Raw genomic sequence first — 21,262 nt, forward strand, 5'->3', positions numbered from 1 at the left:
CAGCCTAAGAAGAAAACATGGCATATTTTACCTCTCAAGGGGTAATTTGGGCATATTTTCAGTTTGGGCTTGTTTGTGACTTGCAGATCCTGTTTGGGAGTGCTATTACTAAGATGCTTGTGTAAAATAAATAGTCTGATATTTTTGTGGAAGTAATAACATCTTAGACCAGAAAAGGGTAAATAGGATAAAAAAAATTAAGAACTATTTGATATTAGATCAAATTCTGGGACACGTATATTTGTTTTCATCCATAAGAATGAATAGCCCAAGCTCGTGATGGTGAACCTATGGCACAGATGGCACGCATAGCCATATCAGTGGGCACATGACCTCAGCTCCAGCATGTATATGCATCCTGGCCAGCTGATTTTCAGGCCCTCTGGGCTCACCAGATGAAGGAAACAGGCTGTCCCATTGGAAGTTGCCAAACAGGCTGTTTTCAGCCTCTGGAGGATCTCCGGAGGGGGAGGCCGTTTTGGGGGGCCCTCCAAACTCCTAGAAAGTCTCTGGAGCCAGATGACAGAGAAAAATGGGCCTACCAGGCCATCGCATGCCTGGTGGGGGGGGTCATGCGCGCATGCTCAGGGGTGAAGCGCATAGAATTATGGGTGTGGGCACATGCACAAGATACCCCTCCGCTTCTCCCTCCTGGCACGCGATGGCAAAAAGGTTAGCCATCACTGGCTTCCATAGGTAAGGATCTTAAAATGATCACTGCAGAAACTTCATCTCCTTTTCTCCCCATTGATTTGGCCTTAAAGAGTATCTTCATTAATAGCACTCTATGGAAAGAGATTGTCTTCTTACTGTAGTCTTTTTTGCTTTTTTTTCCCCCAAAAAAGTCTTGACTCCCAGTGGGTGCTGAAGAGAACATCCTTATCCATAGTAGGAAATTTTAGTGATAAATGCCATGTTTTGTAATAAAATATGATATCAGGTTTATGTTCCATTTTATGGTTTTTATCTATTGTTTCATAAATATTATATACCTACATGTAAAGTAAAGTAAAAAGAAGGGTTACTCTTTTTACTAATTAAATAATTTTACTTTTTCTTTTGCTACAGAACCTTCCCTGGACCATTCTGATCTAGTTGCAGAATTGCTAAAGGAATTATCAAACCATAATGAGAGAGCTGAAGAACGGAAAGCTGCTCTTTATGAGCTAATGAAATTGACTCAGGAGGAGTCTTTTGGTGTTTGGGATGAGCACTTCAAAACAATTCTTCTTTTGTTACTTGAAACTCTTGGAGACAAAGAGGTAAATCTCAAAATGGAGAAAGAAAAGTTTTTTACTTAACCTTTTAAATTTATTTATTTTTTTTTTTTTTAAAAATTTCAACAAACAAAAAAGAAAATACATTATTACACCCTTGTGTTATACATAAAAGGAAGATTTGGGTCTTCGGATATATCCTCATGATTGCCAAAATCCACGTTCTCGAGGTACAGGTATTGAAGCGTCCAATTTTCCAAGCGCATAGTCCACAAATGGTTTCCAAGTCTTCCAGAAAATATCTTCTTTATACACACCACTTCTAATTTTAATATCACATGTCAGTTTATCATTTAAGGCTAATTTCCACATTTCAGAATTCCACTCTTCTATTCTAAAAATCACATCTAATTTCCAATATCTAGCTATTATAATTCTACCTATTATAATCATAATTCTAATCAATTCTTTTTCATATTTTATTAATTCTATTTCCTTAATTACCAACAATAATATAGTTTCCACTCGCAATATTATTACTTTCCCCATCATTTCAAATATCATTTTCTCCAATTGTTGCCAAAACTTTTAACCTTATCACAATTATACCACATATGTTCATAAGTCCCCAATTCCATCTCACATCTCCAACATTTTTACTAATTTTTTATCCATTTGTGACAATCTTACTGGAGTCAAATACCATTTCAAACAACTTTATAATTGTGCTCTTTAATCCTTATAGATAAAGTTCTCATAATTCTACTATTCCAATTCACATTCCAATCTGACTCTGGTATTTCAATATTAAGATCTTTTTCCCAATTTGTCCTCATCACTCTTTGTAATTTTTCATCAAATTTATAATCTTATAAACCCTACTAACGAGTCCCTTTAGCCCAATTTCATCTTTCATAATCCGAGATACTAAATATTCAAATTCAGTTTCACATCTATTTATCGAATAATTTTCCTTAATTTTTTGTCCATTTTCTATCTGTATTTTTCAAACCAACTTAACCCTAATTTTTCAATAATTTCTTTATTCCTCCTTTCATTTCCATAACTTTTATCCAATCTCTAATAATTTCTATATTTTCCTCTTTAATCACTTCATTACGCTTTTATATTATTTTTAATCGCCAATTTTCCAATTGTCTCCCCAAAAGATTATATCCGAATTAAAATTTTAACAAATTTATTCCACATTTTTACTTAATCCTTTAACCAATAACTTCTACTTACACATTTTAAATTTGCTTTATCTAAAAACCACCTTGATCCAAATTTCTCTATATCCCTTAACTCTTAAGTCTCTCCAATAGTTATCTTCACCTTTAAATATTTTTACCACTATCCGGATACCATACGCACAGTAATAATTAAATAATTTGGGGATTCCTAATCCACCTTCCTTTTGATTTTGATACCACATTTTCTTCACTAATCTAGGTCTCTTCCCACCATTACAAATTTATCCAATTTTTCTGATATCCTTCAATATCTTTCTCTGTCAGATTTAACGGAAACATCTCGAATAAAAAGTTAAACTTGGGCAACAACATCATCTTACACATTGCAATTCTACCAAACCAAGACAACTTTAAAAATTTTATATTTATCTATCTTCTTCTCAATTTCATTAATCACCACATCATAATTAAGTTTTTCAATTCTTTAACCTTAAGTGAAAGCACTATACCCAAATATTTCAATGTATTTTAATCCTTATCCCAAATTGCTCTTGCATATTCTCAGACTCATTACCATTACTATCCATCAATAATTCTGACTTTGACCAATTTACTTTCAATCCTGTCATTTCTCAAATTCTATCAAATGCTTATATATCTTTTCAGGTCTTTCTCTACATTTTCAAAATAATTAAAGTATCATCCACATACAAATTTATCTTATACCCTTATATCCTTCTAATTCTTCATCTTTTCTATCATTTTGTCAATATTTCCATAGCCAATAAAAATAATGTTGGGGACAGGGACATCCTTGTCTCGTACCTGCTTCTAATTTTATCTCTTCAGTTAATATTCCATTCACCTTCACTCTTGCACTGCTTTTTGGTACAATTTTGAAATAACATGTATAAACTTATTACCAAAGCCTAAAGCCTCCACAATTACTTTAATAGTTTCCCATTGTACAGAATCAAAAGCTTTAAAATATCCAATGATACTATACCAATTTTATCACCATTATATTCAGCTACATCTATAATATTTAATACTCTTCTAACAATATCACTCATGTATCTACCCTTCACAAACCTACTTGATTATAGCTTATATATCTATCTATAAATCTATTTAATCTATTACTTATAATAGCAGTAAATATCTTTGCATCCTGATTAATTAAAGAAATGGGCCGATAGGACTCAATCCTTTCTAAATCTTTATCTGGTTTAGGAATTAGGGATATCACCGTTCTATTCCATGACGAAGGTACTTCTCCACCATGTAATATTCCATTGAATAATTTTTGCAATCTTGGTATTATTAATTCTTTAAATTCTTTATAAAACTCAACAGGTAATCCATCCTCACCTGGAGCTTTCCCTAATTTTAATTTTTGTATTATTCCATTAATCTCATCTTGTGTTATATCTTCTTCCATCAATTCCTTATATGTTTGATCAATTTTCACCACATACTTTTCTAAATAGCTTTGCAATTTTCCCCGATTAATTGGTTTCTTTGAATATAGATTCTGAAAAAAATTTCTAACCACTTCACATTTCTCTAATTTTTTATAACATCTTATACCTCTATCATCTATCAAAACTCCAATTTCTCTCTTTTCTCTTTTATTTTTCGCCATCTTTGCCAATAATTTAGAATTTCTATTACTAAATTCAAAAAAATTCCTATTTAAAAATCTCAAATTTCTTTTTACTAACTCTGTATCTTCTTCTATCATTTTATTTCTTAACATATTAAGCTCCTGAAGAATTTTTTTTTCTTTAGTAAGCAAAAATTGATTTTCCAATTCTTTAATCTGATTTTTATCTCTTTCCATTTTAATTTTATAATTTTTATATTTCCTACTTGATAATTTAATACTCTCCTCTAAACACCGCTTTCATCGCATCCCAAACAATTTCAAATTTAACCTCCCGTTATCATTTAATCTCCAACTTTCCTCCAATTTTTAAGTATCCATTTTTATCCTTTTCATTTTATACAATTTCTCCTCATATCTCCAATAGCTTCTTTTTCTCAAAATTAAAATCTAAGTCCACCATAACTTCTGCATGATCAGAATCTTTAAAATTCCACATCTACCTTATCCACATTATTCAACAAATCTTTAGAAAGAAAAATATAATCAATTCTAGAATATGTATTATATATCTTAGAAAAAAAAGTATATACTCTTTCAATTCCTTTGACCTCTCTCCACACATCCACCACGCCGTTTCGAAGCATCCACGTATTTAAAATCCCCATTTTATTTGCTCCTCCACAGCGGTTGGGGTTACTGTCTATTTTATCTCTGATTAAATTAAAATCCCCAGCCACAATTACTTTCCCTACACTTTCCTTCTCCAAAATTTTTGTTATTTTTTCAAGAAATTCTCTTTGTTTTTCATTCGGTAAATATAAATTAACAAGTGTCACTTTTTCCTCATTAAGATTTCCAACAATTATTACATATCTTCCATCCTCATCCAAAATTACCTGATGTTTTTCAAAATACACCCTATCTGATATCAGTGTTGCAACTCCTCTGGCTTTTGAAGTTCCAAATGCTTTTTCATATATTTGCATACCTTTTATATACATTCTATTTGAATCTTCAGATTTCTGATGGGTTTCTTGTAGAAATAAAATATCTGGTAAATCTCTTTTAATCTTAAGTTCCAATCTTTTTCTTTTAATCTGATTCCCTGTACCCTTCACATTCCATGACATTATCTTTATAACTCCCATTCAAAATATAAATCTTTCAAACCTATCCCCGCATCTTCCTTTCTGTGCCCAAAACCCAACACCAAACTCCCACATAACCAACATTTAACATATAAAAAACAACAAGAAAACCAAAAAAACAAACAAAAAACAAGACAAACAACAAAATACAAACAATCTTCTTCCCCCACATCCTCATCGATTTCGCCTCCATAAAGAGAATGGGGGAGAGGGGACGTGCCAATGTCCGGGCCACTTCTTTCGGGCTGTCTATTTAAATTCATCACTCAAAAAAAAAGATAATGATGGCTCTCTCCCGCATTCAACTTCATATTTTCCAAGACTCTTATCTGCTTCTTCTCCTACTGTATCCTCACGACTTTTCTTCTGTTCAACCAACACAGGTGATATTTCTTTCCTCTTTAACCCTTTGGGGTCTTGCCCTCCAATAGCCCCTTTTTCTTCTTCTGGGGTTGATGTTTCCACGTGTGTTCCACCCATCTTAAGCATTTGGTCTTTTATCTCCATTAAATCCTCCATCTCAATCAGTCCAAGTTCCCGTAAATATAATAGTGCATCTATGTCTGGGGTGATTGTACGCATCCTTCCTTTATAAAAAAATTTCAATTGTTGTGGTGGCCTCCAATTATATTTAATTCCATTATCTCTCAAAACTTTTGTAATTGGTTTTAAAAAAAATCTCCATGCCCTTTCTTCTCTTGATATATCCGGGAAGACTTGAATAGTCTTCCCTTCAAACTTTAAAGCATCTCCCATCTCTCTCACCTTGGCTGTAACTTCCAGCTTATCACCAAGATTTGCGAACCTGACAAGCACATTCCTGTTAAAACCATTTTGCCTTCTATATCCAATTCTAAAAACACTTGCCAGATCTGCTATTGTGAACGTAAGTTGCGTATCCAAATCATTAATCCATTTCAAAACCCGCTGTTTCAATTTATCCTCCTTTTCTTCTGAAATCCTCTGATAACAAATTATATTTCCTCATCTCTTCTTCCAAGAGACAAATTCTCTTATCTTCCTGCTCATTTTTATAATATATTTCACCAATTTGCCGATCTACTTTTACCTCATGTACATGGATCTGCTCCATTTCATCTTTAATAATTGTCATTTCCTCTCTTTGCTTTGCAAAATTTTCATTCATCTCTTGTTTCATCTTTTTCATTTCCGATGTCATTTCCAGTCTCATATTGTCCATACGCTCTGATAGTCCTGCTATTTTTTCCCCAATTTTATTTAAAGCTGCAGCAAGTTGCTGCGTTTCTGAAAGTTGTTGAGTCATTTTAAATAATCTTTAAAAACTTCTTTCCAAGCTAGTATTTCAAACCAATTTTACAGAGGATCTTAATGAAGATCAAGGGACGGCAGTCTTTTCATTGAAGCGAAGCGGCTTATTTGCACTCGTTATCTCTCAGTAGCTTGTGACTCATAGTCACTCCACAAAAAAAAACACAGATACCTCACAGCTTTTAAACAATAATCAACGCCATTTTTTCTCCACGTCGGCAAAGGAGAAAGAAAAAAGAAAAAAAAATATAAGAAATTTACTGCTTCGTTCTGCTTCGTTCCAACTTAAGCTTCAAAAAAAAGTCCTTTTTTTTTGGTATCTGTGATATAAACAAGCTACTAATTTCCTCTCAAAAGAAAAAAAATTAAAAAAAAATTGTCCGCCCAGTAAAATTCTATTGCTGCCGGTCAGTCCAACACAAAAGATCGGTTTGCTCTTCAATTAAATTCTTCTCATTAACTAATTCAGTCTTTAACATTTAATATTTACTCCTTGGCCTCAGCAGCAATAAAACACAGAACACGATAGTTATAATAAAAAAAGCAAAAGACAACGATTTATTCCAAACCTATCATGTCTGCCAGTCGGCTCGGTCACCCCCATGCTGTAAAAACTCCTTAATTCAAGCAGTTTCAGATGACCTACCAGTTTTAAATTCAGTCTGCTGGGCTGTTAACACTTTTACTTCATGATTTATTAACTTTCATCCATAACGGTGCATTCCAAACAAGATAAATCCTCATAAATCTTCATTAATAAGCCCTGTGAAGTGAAGGAAAGGTCCTTACCCCACCACGGTCATGGCCACGCCCCAACCTTTTAAATTTATAACTTGCCTTTATTTTCACACAATTTAAAGTGGCATATATAATGTTCTGATATACCCTTTTGGCCACAATAATAACATTGTGAGTTGTGATGATCTGAAAGATGATAACTACGCCAAAATTTTCCATCAGGCTTTCATAACTATGGGACTAATTCATAGTCTGTGTTTTCCAATCTAACACCTTAACTGCTATACAATTTTGGTTCTCTTGAATGTCCCTTTTGAATAAGTATGGAAATTCTCAGTCATCCGGTTCATGGTTGTCCCAAAGATGCTTTTTAAAAGCTTTTTCATTTCTTATCCAGAACTAAAGATGCTTCTTAGATGGGAAGCAAAACGTCTTAAGGGAAACACAAAGGAAGTCAACTTGCCTTTTTAAAAAGCAACTTTGGGTCCCCCTTGAAGTTACGTCAGGATTATGAACTTTAAAAACAGTGCATATTGCTTTTTATGTCTGTATTCTTTAATACAGACAACAGAATACACTTTTCAGCATCTCAGTCCCATAAAAATAGTTTCTCTTAATAAAGTGTATCACAGTCACACCTTGCAATTACAATAAGATTATAGCTACTATTTTACTAAAATAATATGTAATGTATAAATATTAAATAAATATATTCTATTCATTATCAAATGTGGTTGTGAAGAAAGAACTTCATGTTTGGAATAAAATTTCAAGAATGTAATACTATATAGTTCAATTATCAATAATGGTGAGTTGGAAGTATGAGCAAAACTAATTAACATTCCTTAAACTTTCAGCATGCAATTAGAGCCCTGGCACTGAAAGTCTTAAGAGAGATTTTAAGACATCAACCAGCAAGGTTTAGAAATTACGCAGAACTCACAATAATGAAGACTTTGGAAGCTCATAAGGACCCTCATAAGGAGGTTTGTATACACCTTTGTATTAAACTTAAGAATGTGACTGAAGTGGTATTCAGTGAAGAAGATAAAGAATATAGGCTATAAGACAGATTTCAGAAATTTAAATGAGAAAATCATATTTCCTATTTAAAACTATTGAAATCATACAAATTTTTATGAACAGGGGACATAGAGATCCTTTAACATCTGCTTTAACGAGGTATGAACCTTGATCATGGACCTCCTTGCTAAACAAGATCCTTATCATTTTCCCAAAAGCATAAAATTGTGTACAAAGTTTAAATGCTTCTAGGAATATTATTGTCTGTTCTGTCAGTTTTATTATTAAACAATAATGTCAATATATTCATTAATTTCGTTTTTTAATGTTACAAAGCAGAAAATGTGGCAATTAATTACGTTTCCTCCCATGAATTATTTTTAATTGGAAATAATGAATTAAGATTTAAATGTAATAGAAATTTAAAAATATACATATCTCTTATTTTCTAGATATTTTTCATTTTAAAATTAGTATTATTGCAAAGTCATAAAAGTTGTATATATTATGTTTTCCAACATATCCAGATAAAATTTCAAGTCTGAAGCTACTTTGTTTAAATATTGATACTGCTGGAATGCTGCAGAAATTTCTATTGTAAAACAAAATATATTGACATTTAACATTCTACATATTGTAATACCATGTTTTCCCGAAAATATGACCCATTCAAAAAGTAAGGCCTAGCCCAATTTTTTTGGGATGGAAGTAATATACGCCTTAACCCAAAAATAAGCCCTAGTGAAGATGGGCATGGCCAGCACAGGAGGCAGCCCTTCCCTTCCCTGGTGATCTCATGGCTGCTCTTAACCATCCCTTAAGCCCATGGATCAGCTGATCCATTGAGGGCCATGAGTTCTGTCTCTGGATGCCTGGAGATATTTCCAGTGGACTCTTGCTAGCCCCACCCCTGCCTATGGTGCCAGACAACCTTGTAGCCTACAGCCCCTCTGTCTTACAGCTCACCTTGTGGCTATGGAGCAGGCAACAACCACAGTTTGAAAGGGTTTTCTCTGCACCGTTTCTCTTCTCTGCTTTGCCCACCTGCCCGCTCACCGCATCTGGGCCTGCCAGGCACCATCTGCCCCAAACCAATTGGTAGGGAGGCTTTGGGGCAGCACTGTCTAGCTCTTACCACCCTGGCAAAGGTGAAGTTAAAACAGGCGGGAGCCGTATGGGGCTCCTCCAATGGCTTTCCCACCCCCGCCCTGCTTGGGAGCGGCCCATACACAAGGTGTGAGTATGGGTTGAGTTTGGCATTTCACCTTCTTGCATTTTGTTCTGTGCAGCAAACTTTTGGCTGCACAGAACAAAAGCGGCAGAAGCAGTAGAAATATTTCTCTCCCCCAAATTCTGCCAGAAATGAGTCTTTGTGAGACTCGTTGCGCCACCGCCACCTCTTGGAGCAGGACTCTGCAAGGCTTGTTGTGCTGTTGCATACACAAAAAGCAGCACTGCCTCGGGCTTCATCATACTGGCACAGCTGGCATCCTGCCACTCGCTTAGCCACCCACCCCCTTTATTGAAGGGTAGGTAAGGCAGAGGAGAAAAAGTATTCCTAACTCCCAGACCTATTGGCTTCTTCCTGGTAGCTCTTTCTTTGCCTTTCAGCATTGGCTGTCAAAAACAAGGATTTTTTGGGCAGAAAAGCTTGCCCTCACTTCCTCCAAGCCTTTCTTTGCTTACCAGTATTTGATTTCATCGCATTTCTCGCCTTTGTGTGCAGGGAGACAAGTTTGTGGGACAACCGTAAAAAAAAACTTCTTGTGAGAAGTTGGGATTAATTGATTGAATTTTTTTAGAATAGAATAGAATAGAATTTTTATTGGCCAAGTGTGATTGGACACACAAGGAATTTGTCTTGGTGCATATGCTCTCAGTGTACATAAAAGAAAAGATACGTTCATCAAGGTACAACATTTACAACACAATTGATGATCAATATATCAATATAAATCATAAGGATTGCCAGCAACAAGTTATAGTCATACAGTCATAAGTGGAAAGAGATTGGTGATGGGAACTATGAAACGATTAATAGTAGTGCAGATTCAGTAAATAGTCTGACAGTGTTGAGGGAATTATTTGTTTAGCAGAGTGATGGCCTTCGGGCCATCTTTACGGTAGTCCCACAAACTTGTTTCCCTGCATACAACAGCAAGAAACACGACGGAGCTGGAAATCAAGTACCAGTAAGCAAAGAAAGGCTTGGAAGACGCAAGGACACCTGGGTAGTGATGATTGAGGCAAGTTTTTCTGCCCAAAAATCCTCATTTTTGATGGTCCACACTGAAAGGCAGAGAAAGAGCTACCGGGAAGAAACCAGTCAGTCCGGAAGTTGGGAATACCTTTCTCCCCTGCCCCTCCCCACCTGCCAACCCCTTTGATAAAGGACACAGGTGGCTAAGTGAGGGGCAGGAAGCCCTGCCAAGCCCGGTGAGGGGGAAGAAGAGATGGCAAAAGGAGTCCCATCTCGCTCCATGCGCCCTAATGAAAGGCAACAGCAGCCTGGCTGCTTCCCTTCCCCGCCCTCTATGGCGCTGGAAGCCAACTGATAGGCACACACTCAATTGCTCATTCATCCCTCTCTCTCTCCCCCTCACCAGCCAAGATCAGCAGGCAGATTCGGTGAGCTGAATGTGCTGCTGCCACCCAGGAGAAGAAGAACTTGAGAAATGGGGTCTCTCGCAATGCCTCTTCTCCCTCTTTTCCTCCCGGGTGGCGGCAGTGCATCCGTCTCATTGAATCTAGCCTGCTGATCTCAGCTGACAGTGGCTCTGACGCAATCCTGACGGGCAATGCTATGGGCAAGAACTGGCCACGCCTCATGGCTGCGCAGACAGAGCCTTCACTGGCCACTGCTTGGAGCTCTGGCGCCAGTCCCCCCCCCCCAGTTCTAGGTCAACAGGGCTAGGGCTGGCAAGAGTGTGCCAGAAACATCTCCAGACACCAGAGAGACAGAACTTCCAGTCCTTAGCTGATCTGTGGGCCACGGGCCACAGTTAAGGGGCAGAGCAGCCATGATTGTACTTGCCACCACCTGCAGCTCAAAAAAAAAATAAATAAGGCTAAGCACTTATTTGTGGGGGTCAAAAGAAAATAAGACCCAGTCTTATTTTCGGGGAAACACAGTACCATTAAAAAAAAAAAAAACTATGCAAGTGTAATATTGTTGGATTTCTATATTTTTCTTTAATCCATTAGGTGGTAAGATCAGCTGAAGAGGCTGCTATTATGCTGGCCACATCTATTAGTCCAGATCAATGCATCAAAGTACTTTGTCCCATCATTCAAACAGCAGATTATCCTATAAATCTGGCTGCAATCAAAATGCAGACCAAAGTTATTGAAAGAGTACCTAAAGAAATTCTTGCTCAACTTTTGCCAGAGATAGTGCCAGGTTTAATACAGGTAAGAAGATATTACAGAATCATGAACAATGAAAAAAATGTTGCAAAATTATTTTTCCAAATTATTTTTATTCAGTTTTTCAAGTAATCTTCTAACTTTATAGAATATTGTACTGAAATATATTTTTTTCAAACATGTTTTAGGATTATCAGTTTTATTTGGATTGATATGCATTTGAATTACTTCTTTTCTAGGGCTATGATAACTCTGAAAGCAGCGTTCGAAAGGCATGTGTCTTCTGCCTTGTAGCTATTCATGCAGTAATTGGTGATGAGCTGAAGCCACATCTTAATCAACTCACTGGCAGCAAAGTAAGTGACATGCCATACCAAAATCTGATTTTTACTTTTTCTAATTTGTGGAGATTCAAAAAAAGGTGGGGGGGAGGGTCTTAGGACCAGAAATTTGTTCAGAATCTCATTTTGGCTACTATTTGAATCTGGCACTCTGTTGTTCCTTTTATTTTTCATGAATTATGTTGATACATATGGAAAATGTAATGTTATAAATACTGACATGCAAATGAATATGGTTGTTGATATATTCATTATAAGAACATGAATAAAACCTAAATAGTTTAAAACTTTACAGCAAAATCATGGTAGCTTCATACAGTTATATTATTTCAGACTGTAAATTGGAAAGCTGATAGTTCAGCTCCTAATCCTGCATACAAATGCATCTTATAGGCATGTAGAAAAACTAGAATATCATAGCTTTATACTGTAAGTTTTGCCTGTTGCATACTATTTTTCTTTTAGTGAAAGATAGCAGTTAGATATCCAATTCTTCAACAATAGTTTGATTTGGGAGAATTGGGGAAAGTACCATTCAAACCAGTTGTCTTCAGTAATTTGAAGCTATGTGGAATGATAAGACGACTTACTAAAAATGAGAATAATAAATTACATGCAATGATTTAATAAGCATGTTTGAAATAAAAGTTGCTAAAATGTTATAAAGAAAATACAAAGCATGACAGCATCAAAATATATTCACTGTTCGGTCTTATAGAATGAACATTGTGTTCATACATTTGCTGCTACTTTTTTCTCTTCAGTAATTAATTTCTGATTTAGAGAAAACAATAACTGCCATTATATCATAGATGAAATTTACCCTATAAAAGCAAAATGAAGCATAGTTAATTAAATAGTTAATAGTTAATTAATAGTTAATTAAATAAAATGCAGAAAAGTTATCTTAGCATTGAAATTTATTATCAATCTGTTGATAATATCCAATTACTGAGAGGTTTGTACAATTCATTTATTATTTATTTAATTAATTAATTTATATATAAAATTTATTGGCCGCCCATCTTACCGTAGGATAATTCTGGGTGGCTTACATTTAAATATAGGTAAAACATTAAAATCAGACATTAAAACCAAGGAAAACATGGTGAGGGGAAGAGGGAGCTGGTGGAAAGTTGTATCTGTTATTAATCAACCACCTCCATTGTGCTGTTCCCCCACTGAGGCCCCAAACTGATCGGCAAAGCTACATCATTAGGCCCTTATGAAAAGATAGGAGGGTTGGGACAACCTCATATGCCTCCTCTGCCAGCATGTGGTATGGGCCAATCCCAGTAGAGTGAGACTGGGATTTTATCCCATAATATCAAGTAATATGCCAAACATATGTTAAATTCTGAATAAAGAAAAATCTTATTTGGACAGAATTTTATGTCATCTTTTGTTTCAAACTTTTTTAATGGTCGCTGCTATTTAAACAATTTTTAAATGCTCTTCTATAAGCATTCAAAAAAATCTTTTGAAATCAATTATAGGTAGTCCTCGATTTACATTCATTTAATGACTGAAGTTACAACAGCATTTGAAAAAAGTGACTATGACCATTTTTCACTTATGACCTTGCAGCATCCCCGTGGTCGCATGATTAAAATTCAGACTCTTGTCAACTGGCATATATTATGACAGTTACAATGTCCCAGAGTCATGTTATCACCTTTTGCAACCTTCTGTCAGACAAAGTCAATTGAGAAATCATTTAACTATGTTACTAATTTAACAATTGCAGTGATTCACTTAACAACTGTGTCAAGGAAGATTGTAAAATGGAACAAATTAAGAATGATTTTCTTAACAAAAGAAATTTTGGGCTCAATTGCCGTAAGTCTGCCGATAATAGATTTGATTAGACATGCATTTGATGAAGAAAAATATATTATCAGTCATGGAATTATAATTACAAATGATAGCTTTTAACTTATAAAAGTCATGTCATTCAGTGTAAAATACCTAAGCTCTTCGGAAAAAATAAGGAAGTAAAATCAATGAAATTGTGTTTTTAAATCAAGATTGTGAAGTTGTTTTAAAAAGATCTTAATTATTTATCACAATACCAAAAACGTTGAAAACAAATAATTGACATCTAAAGCATGTATCAGTGGTCTGAATATAAGATATAGGACCATATATCAATAGTGCAGATATAAGAATAATGAGTTTCTATTTCTGTTTCCATACACAAAGATTCAAACACTTCTGCTTTTGGTTTAAAATCAACCTATTTTCTTGTGCCATTTATACCTTGCGAAGTATGCTTTGTTAAACTATGGGCAGGATCAAAACACAATTTCTGATTTTGAAATTACCAAACAAACTACTGTTCTTCCAATTCAGTAGTCACAAATAATTACTTTAGAACTGAAAGCATCTATCTTTATACCGTAAATGTGAAGATGAAAAAAGGACTGTTATTCTCTATCATGTCTGAATCATTAAGTTATATTGATCATTATATACAATAAGCTAAAATTATTTTGAGAAGAATTGTTGCCAATCGTCCCTTAATCCTTTGAAAATACAACTATTGTATGTTTGATAGCTCTAATTAGGTTTCTTTCTTTTGTATATATCATTCCATTACAAATCTTTTTCATTGTTCTTCTACTGTTTGTTGTTCATTCACTGTTAGTTTAAATTTTTAAAAAAAATCTAATATGAAATATGTTGTCAATACTAAACATGTTATTTACTAATTTAAATCTGCAGATGAAATTGTTGAATCTTTATATCAAGCGTGCACAAACAGGAGCTGGAACAAGTGATGCCTCAGCAGATGTTCCAGGACAAAGCTAGTAATCCTGAAATCCATCTTTTAACTAAGAGGAAAAACACATCAATAAAAGGAAAATTCTCAAATGCATTTTTGGAGCTTTTCTCCCTCTCAATCTTTTCCCCCCTAAGGAAGGGCTGCTCAGCCTGCATGTGACTGTTCCAGTAATTCCATATCCAAGGGAAAAGACAGTATTAATATCACTTGACTGAAGCAAATTATTTTTTTTAACTAACACATCATGTTTTCTGTTTGCACTCCTCTGTGTGTCTTTCCATTGATGTTTATCAGTGTTAATGTACATTTTCATTTTTCAAAAAAACTAATTAAAAGGAATGCTTTCAAATCTAAATTTCCTCATTTTTGCTCAACTGCAAAGTAACATGGCTTTTCCCTTCTGGTTTTAATAATCATTTTGGAGGTGGGATGCTTCTGCTTGGATGCACAAAGTAGGAAGACAGAGAATGCTGGATTGAGCTGAACCACAACTAGACCAGTCTCTATAGTGAAGATACATCTTCATATATTATCGTAAGGCCAATAGCAGGAGCAGAAAGCAGTGTCCATAACGCTTGATTGATCAACCATTGAATGTTTGTCATATAAACATTCAATGCAGATTAAGAGGACAAATCTGTCCTTCTATATGGAAATCTATATAGAATATAGTATTGCAAAACTGGATAGTATAGCATCCTGCTTTCCTAGATCAGGGTAAGCAAAATCACTTAATGGATATGAACCATCTGTATCATCAGCAAGATGGTTCAGAATAGAATGCTTTGTATAAGCATACTTGGTATGTCTATCATTTGTCAACAGAATACTTCTTCTCAGCCTAATTATTGAAACCAATACTTCTGTCAATCTCATTCACATAAGAATATCTGACAGTACTGGAGGAAATTGTTCCACAATGATAAGTTGCAAGATTGGAGATTTGTGCACTGATTATTTTAAAGATATGGGGATGGGGAAAATTTATGTATTACAGATCTTAAAACCACTGGTTTGGGAGTTCAATTTGAGTTGGAAAGTGGCCCTAAATTCATTGCATGGTTATTTGAGGTTATGTTGAACTGGTGGTATTGCAATCATCTGGACTATAAGATATGGCAATGTTTTCAGGTTGTTTCTGTAACCTTTTAAAAAGTTTATTGTGAATAATGCATCCTTATATTTATGGAATGAATAGTCAAAGAGAGAATGAAAATAAATCTATTTCTGTTTCTCAGACAAAAATACCAAGATTCTTAGCTGGGGGATGAGATAAGATCTGTATGCATCTCATAATACCTGAAATAACTCTTTGTTAAATTATCTTGTTTTAGGGATTGTGTATTTACAGGAGAGATTATAGCAGTGCCAAGGATGATGGGTTTTTCTGCTAGACTAAGATTCTCTCTACCTCTTCAGGGTGAATACTTTTGACTAAGCTGCTATCCATAATGTCTTGTGAAAAACATTGTTTATAAAATAATTATTTTTATTTTATTTTTCTTCTTTTGCTACTATAATATATGTTCAAAGTCTAATACCTTAACAAGCAGCCAAATACTGTTTTTAAAAGAATTAATATCACAATTTGCTTATTACTTTGTAATTAACAGACTACTTGCAGCTATCTAATAAGAATTGACTTTTATCAGAAATTATTCTGACTGGAAAATATAAAATGTAGTTATTGAAAATGCAGTTTGCTGTTACAAAAAGCTATTCTTTGGGAAAATACTTTAGAAATAAATATAAGGGGAAAATTACATTATTCTTCACTGGCTTTTTTAGCAGCTACAAATCAGGAAAATAATCTTTTCTTCCTCATTCTCTTATGCGTAACATTGTTCAAGTATATTGTGTATTTATAGTTCACTGCTTACCATTGTGGATATACAGGCAATAAAGTGTATATAGCATTACTTGAAAAATTAAATTTTGTATCTATCTGTTTTTCTGCTTTTGTTTAGTGATATTGTAGGAGTAATACATTATAGTACTGGTAGTAACTTAGTTTATATAAATACATTGCTTAGTTTTAAACTAAACCAACGAAAAAAGACAAGCAATAAAAAGCAACCCCAAAAATATAAGATTCTGTACTAAAACTAGTCCCATGTTATTTTTTTAGACTGAAACTGGGCTTTACAATTTACAGCCTAGTAGCTGGATAGCAGAAGATATATTTTGATATAATGCTTAAAGGTATCAAGCTAGAATCTGGAAGACTATAAATTTTAATTCTGCATTAGATCAGCTGGATGATTTCAAACATTTTTGAAAATGGTAACAAGAAAACTATATAGACTTTTCCAGACAGTTGCTATGTTAGAAGTCAAGACTGCTTGAATACACACGGGCACACACACACACACACACACACACACACAGAGAGAGAGAGAGCTGGATAGCAAATACTGTAATTAAAGAATATCTGATGTTAAGTTACATATTTGGCACTTCGACAATATTAAGAATATTAAAGAATAAAACTAAAAATACAAGAAATTCCATTAAGATTCTTTAAAGAAGTTATCATTGTTGAAAACCTCGGCCGAAGAGGTTGTTAAAAAAAATGCTTTTAAAGGGTTAAAATAAGGCTCTGACGATCCCAGCTGAGGTGCCTGATCATCAGAGGCTTTTTTTTTTTTTTACTTTTAAAAGAATTTTTTAAAAGGTAAAAAAGCTGAAGCCTGCTAGGCAAAAAATGGGAGGTGTAGGCAAAAAATGGGTGGTGGGGAGTTCATTAGAGAAAGAGAGAGAAAGAAAGGAGGGAGGGAGGGAGGGAGGAAAAAGGAGAGGAAGGAAGGACCACAAACCTGGCACTAGACGCAGCTTCAGAGGATAATCCAGAGCTGGAAGGGACTTGGAGGTCATCTAGTCTAACCCTGCTCCAGCTGAAAGAGTTTCTGTCTTTTGATCCCCTAATCACATAGTCATGCCCACCCAGTCACATGACCCCCCCCTCCACCAAGCCACGCCCACCAAGCCATGCCTACAGAACCGGTAGGAAAGAAATTTAGATTTCACCACTGGGATGGAGGGTTCGTTCTAGAGTTCTTTCTTCAAGCTGTGCCACAGCACTGAACCTAAGGGAAGGTCCACTTCTTAAGACAATCATTCACCAAGCAACCACAAAAGCACTGTCCATCCAGAGGACAAAAGGGATTAATTTCCAGGTTTCTCCTTAATTCTGGACAGTTTTTCAGTCTATAAGGGTCCCACCAAAGCCTCACAATCAGCTGGACATTGGCTGTTGCTAATTCAAATTCCCATTTCACTCCCTCCCCCGCCCCCCGAAGCCTAGACCTTCTCACCAGAAATCTCTAGCCATCTCTTACTCATTATGCATTTGTTTAGTCTGCTGAATATTAAATGAACATTGTTAGGCTAACAGTGATTTCTGGTGGAGAGATGTTTAGGTCTTTTTGCTCGTCTTTTAGCTTGCTGATTGTTTGTTTTGTATAGTCTATAGATATTATTTATGTCCATGTGTTACTGATGGTTAATTTGTCAATGTGCCAGGCTTCTAGAAATGGAGCATGAATCTAGCACAACTCGCCACAGCCAACTCACTGCAAGACAATTCACCATGTCCAACTCACCACAGGATAACTAGCTACAGGACACTAATATCAAAGAAATGGTAAAATAGAAAAGCAAGGATGCCACAGGAGGGACAAAATGAAATGTGAATGACAAAAATTAAAATATTGTTAAAATTATTTTAAATAATTAAATTGAATTATTGAATTGTTCTGTAGCAAATTGGCCAAAGTGAGCTGGCCATGGTGAGTTGGCCCATTCTCCCTGGAAATTCTCTAGCGTTTTGGACTTGACTTGGTTTAGGATGGTCAGGGTTTCCCAATCTATGATTAAGACTGTCCATATTGAATATGTTGTATAAATTATGTTTCATTTTCTGCTGTTTAGGGTTGCTGTTTAGGGTTGCTGATCTTGAACAGCAGAAAAAGGAAACAGCATCTATACAACATATTCCCCAAAAATGTATATCCACATAACTTTATCAAAAAGTGCCTGATCACTCAACCGAATACAGCACAACCAACACAAGCCCTGAAAAAGAATAACACATACATACATACATCTTGATCAGTGGTGGAATTCAAATAATTTAACAACCGGTTCTGTGGGTGTGGCTAGGTGGTCATGTGACTGGGTGGGCATGGTCAACTTGACATCACTCATGCAAGGTGGGCGGCACCTTGCTGTGAATGATGTCACTGGCCATGCCCACTCAGTCACATAATGAACGCTGCAGAGACAGTGATTTCCTCCTCCGCCCTTGGGTTGGCAAAATAAAAGCCCATCTAAAGAGTATTGCCTGCCTGCTGAATACTGGCAAAAGGAGGCTAGGGGGGGAAAAAAGAGAAGGGCCCATGGAAACGCCCCATTTTCTGTGCCAGGCTGGATTGGGATGGGGAGGGGTGGAGAGCAAAAAGCCTACTCCGTGCATACGTACTCACCAGCACAACAGCAAATCTCTCTTCCAGCTCGCCGGTTCAGGCATTGAGAGGCATTCTTCCAACGCTTGTGCAGAGAATCCCGGGAGGGCCAGCATGTTGCATGTTTTTCACTCCAAGCAGCCTGGACTGGAAAACACATAGCTCGGGTGGAGGAGTGGTCCTTCTTAACAAGCTCAAAACTGTTGTTGGAAGCCTGAGTTCCCCGCACAAGATCTGCAAGCCCAGCTCTGGCTGCAGACGTGATTGTGAGGGCAGGTTTTTTTCAAGGCTGGTCGTAGAGGGAAACAGATGAATATGCTGGAGTACCGGACTTCCAGTTCTTGTGCGGGAAACCCAGACTTCCAACTCAGTTTTGAGCTTGTTAAGAAGGACTGCTCCACCACCCCAGCCATTTGTTTTTAAGTCCCAGCTGCTTGGAGTGAAAAACATGCTGTCAAGTCCCAATTTAGGGCTCGCCATACCTGGGAGGGGGGCACGGAGCTGCAACCATCAAAGCTAGTGAGTCCAACAGCGAGCAAGGCTGCAGCTACAGTCATGGCGGGACATGTTAGGACAGCGTCAGCCTGAAGCTAGAATGGCTCAGCTGGGAGGACACTTGCCCCACTGGTCAGGAGGCTGCTCACCTGCCTGGCCAGTGTCAGAAGAGAGGGAGACAGAACAGTTCAGCCAAGTCTTCTCCTCCTCCTCGGCCTCAAGCAAACAGGCACATGCACCTCATGGTGCCAGGATCTTCTACGAGGAGATGGTGCATGCCTACAAACTGTCTCCTCGCAGAAGATCCCGGCGCTGTGAGATGTGTGTTTCAGGCTGAGAAGGAGACAACTTGCCCAAACTTTTCCTGCCTTGGAAGCTGCTCTTAAGTAGCAAGGACAGGCTATGGCAGCTGCCTTCTGAGCAGCTTCAACTGGCCCGAAAAACAGGGCAGTGATGGCGGCGATGGGCCAGGAGAACGGCGGGACATGTCAGGACAGCGCCGGCCTGAAGCTCATCCTCCTGGCCAGGTCTGGCCGCAAATGACACTGGCACCAGCACCAGCAAGCAATGGGGTGCGCGGCTGCCGGAAATCCCATCCTGATCTTCACCCCAGTGCTGGTGCCAGTGTCATTTGCGGTCAAACCTGGCCAGGAGTACGAGTTTCAGGCCAGCACTGTCCTGACACGTCCCACCATTCTCCTGACTCGTCGCCACTGTCACTGCCTGTTTTTCAGGCCAATCGAAGCTGCTTGGAAGGCAGCTGCCACAGCCTGTCCTTGCTACTTAAGAGCAGCTTCCAAGGCAGGAAAAGTTTGGGCAAATTGTCTCCTTCTCAGCCTGAAACACATAGAGAGCATGCATAAATCTCACAGCACTTGGATCTTCTGTGAGGAGACAGTGTGTGGACACGTACCATCTCCTCGCAGAAAATCCGGCGCCATGAGGTGCGTATGCCTGTTTGCTTGAGGCCAAGAAGGAGGAGAAGACTTGGCTGAACTTTTCTGTCTCCCTCTCTTCTGACACTGGCCAGGCAGGTGAGCAGCCTCCTGACCAGTGGGGCCATGCTAGCTGGGAGAGCGCTCTCTCCCCCCTGGCCGGAAACCACATGGCCATGCGGTCCCTGGCCAGGGGGGAGAGAGTGCTCTCCCAGCTAGCACGGCCATGCAGCTTCTTAGCCGGCATTCAGAGGCAAGTAAGAAGCTCTAAGAAGCACGGAAATGGAGCTGTGGTGCTGGTGGCAAAGCAAGCCAGGCAAGCCCGGGGACGGGGAGGGCAGCTACCTAGCTAGGCCACAAGTGCTGCATTCAATGGAGATGCGGCGGCAGCACAGCTAGCCAGGCAATGGAAGGGGGGGCAGTGCAGGCCGGGTATGGAAGCGGGGACAGTGCAGTGGTGGCAGCCTAGGCTGGCTCAGGAGTCAGCACTTGATCGGGGCATTCCGCGGCAGGGGGAGAGGCGGGCAAGCCAGCAATTTAACAAACAGTTCAGTTTGGTGTGCTCCGAGGCCAGTAAGTAGTGGTGGGGAGGACGGAGCAAGGGGCGGGCGAGCCAGCAATTTAACGAACAGTTCGGTTTGGTGTGCTCCGAGGCCAGG

The 21,262-nt window shown here is 37.4% G+C and overlaps 1 protein-coding gene across 7 annotated transcripts in view; it reads left to right on the top strand.

Annotated features, from left to right (window-relative positions):
• Positions 1 to 15,059, top strand: part of CLASP2 (cytoplasmic linker associated protein 2) — a 425,149-nt gene extending 410,090 nt beyond the window's left edge. For all 7 annotated transcript variants that reach the window (XM_058184362.1, XM_058184359.1, XM_058184356.1 and 4 more), the window contains 5 exons: positions 1,069 to 1,262; positions 8,053 to 8,181; positions 11,423 to 11,629; positions 11,824 to 11,940; positions 14,650 to 15,059. In XM_058184362.1, coding sequence (XP_058040345.1) covers positions 1,069 to 1,262; positions 8,053 to 8,181; positions 11,423 to 11,629; positions 11,824 to 11,940; positions 14,650 to 14,736 — 734 coding nt within the window. In that variant the 3' untranslated portion in view covers positions 14,737 to 15,059. The remainder of the gene's footprint in view (positions 1 to 1,068; positions 1,263 to 8,052; positions 8,182 to 11,422; positions 11,630 to 11,823; positions 11,941 to 14,649) is intronic.
• The last annotated feature ends 6,203 nt before the right edge of the window (positions 15,060 to 21,262 follow it).

The sequence above is a fragment of the Ahaetulla prasina genome, chromosome 4 (assembly GCF_028640845.1).
Source record: "Ahaetulla prasina isolate Xishuangbanna chromosome 4, ASM2864084v1, whole genome shotgun sequence".
In the NCBI taxonomy this organism is placed as follows: Eukaryota; Metazoa; Chordata; class Lepidosauria; order Squamata; family Colubridae; genus Ahaetulla; species Ahaetulla prasina.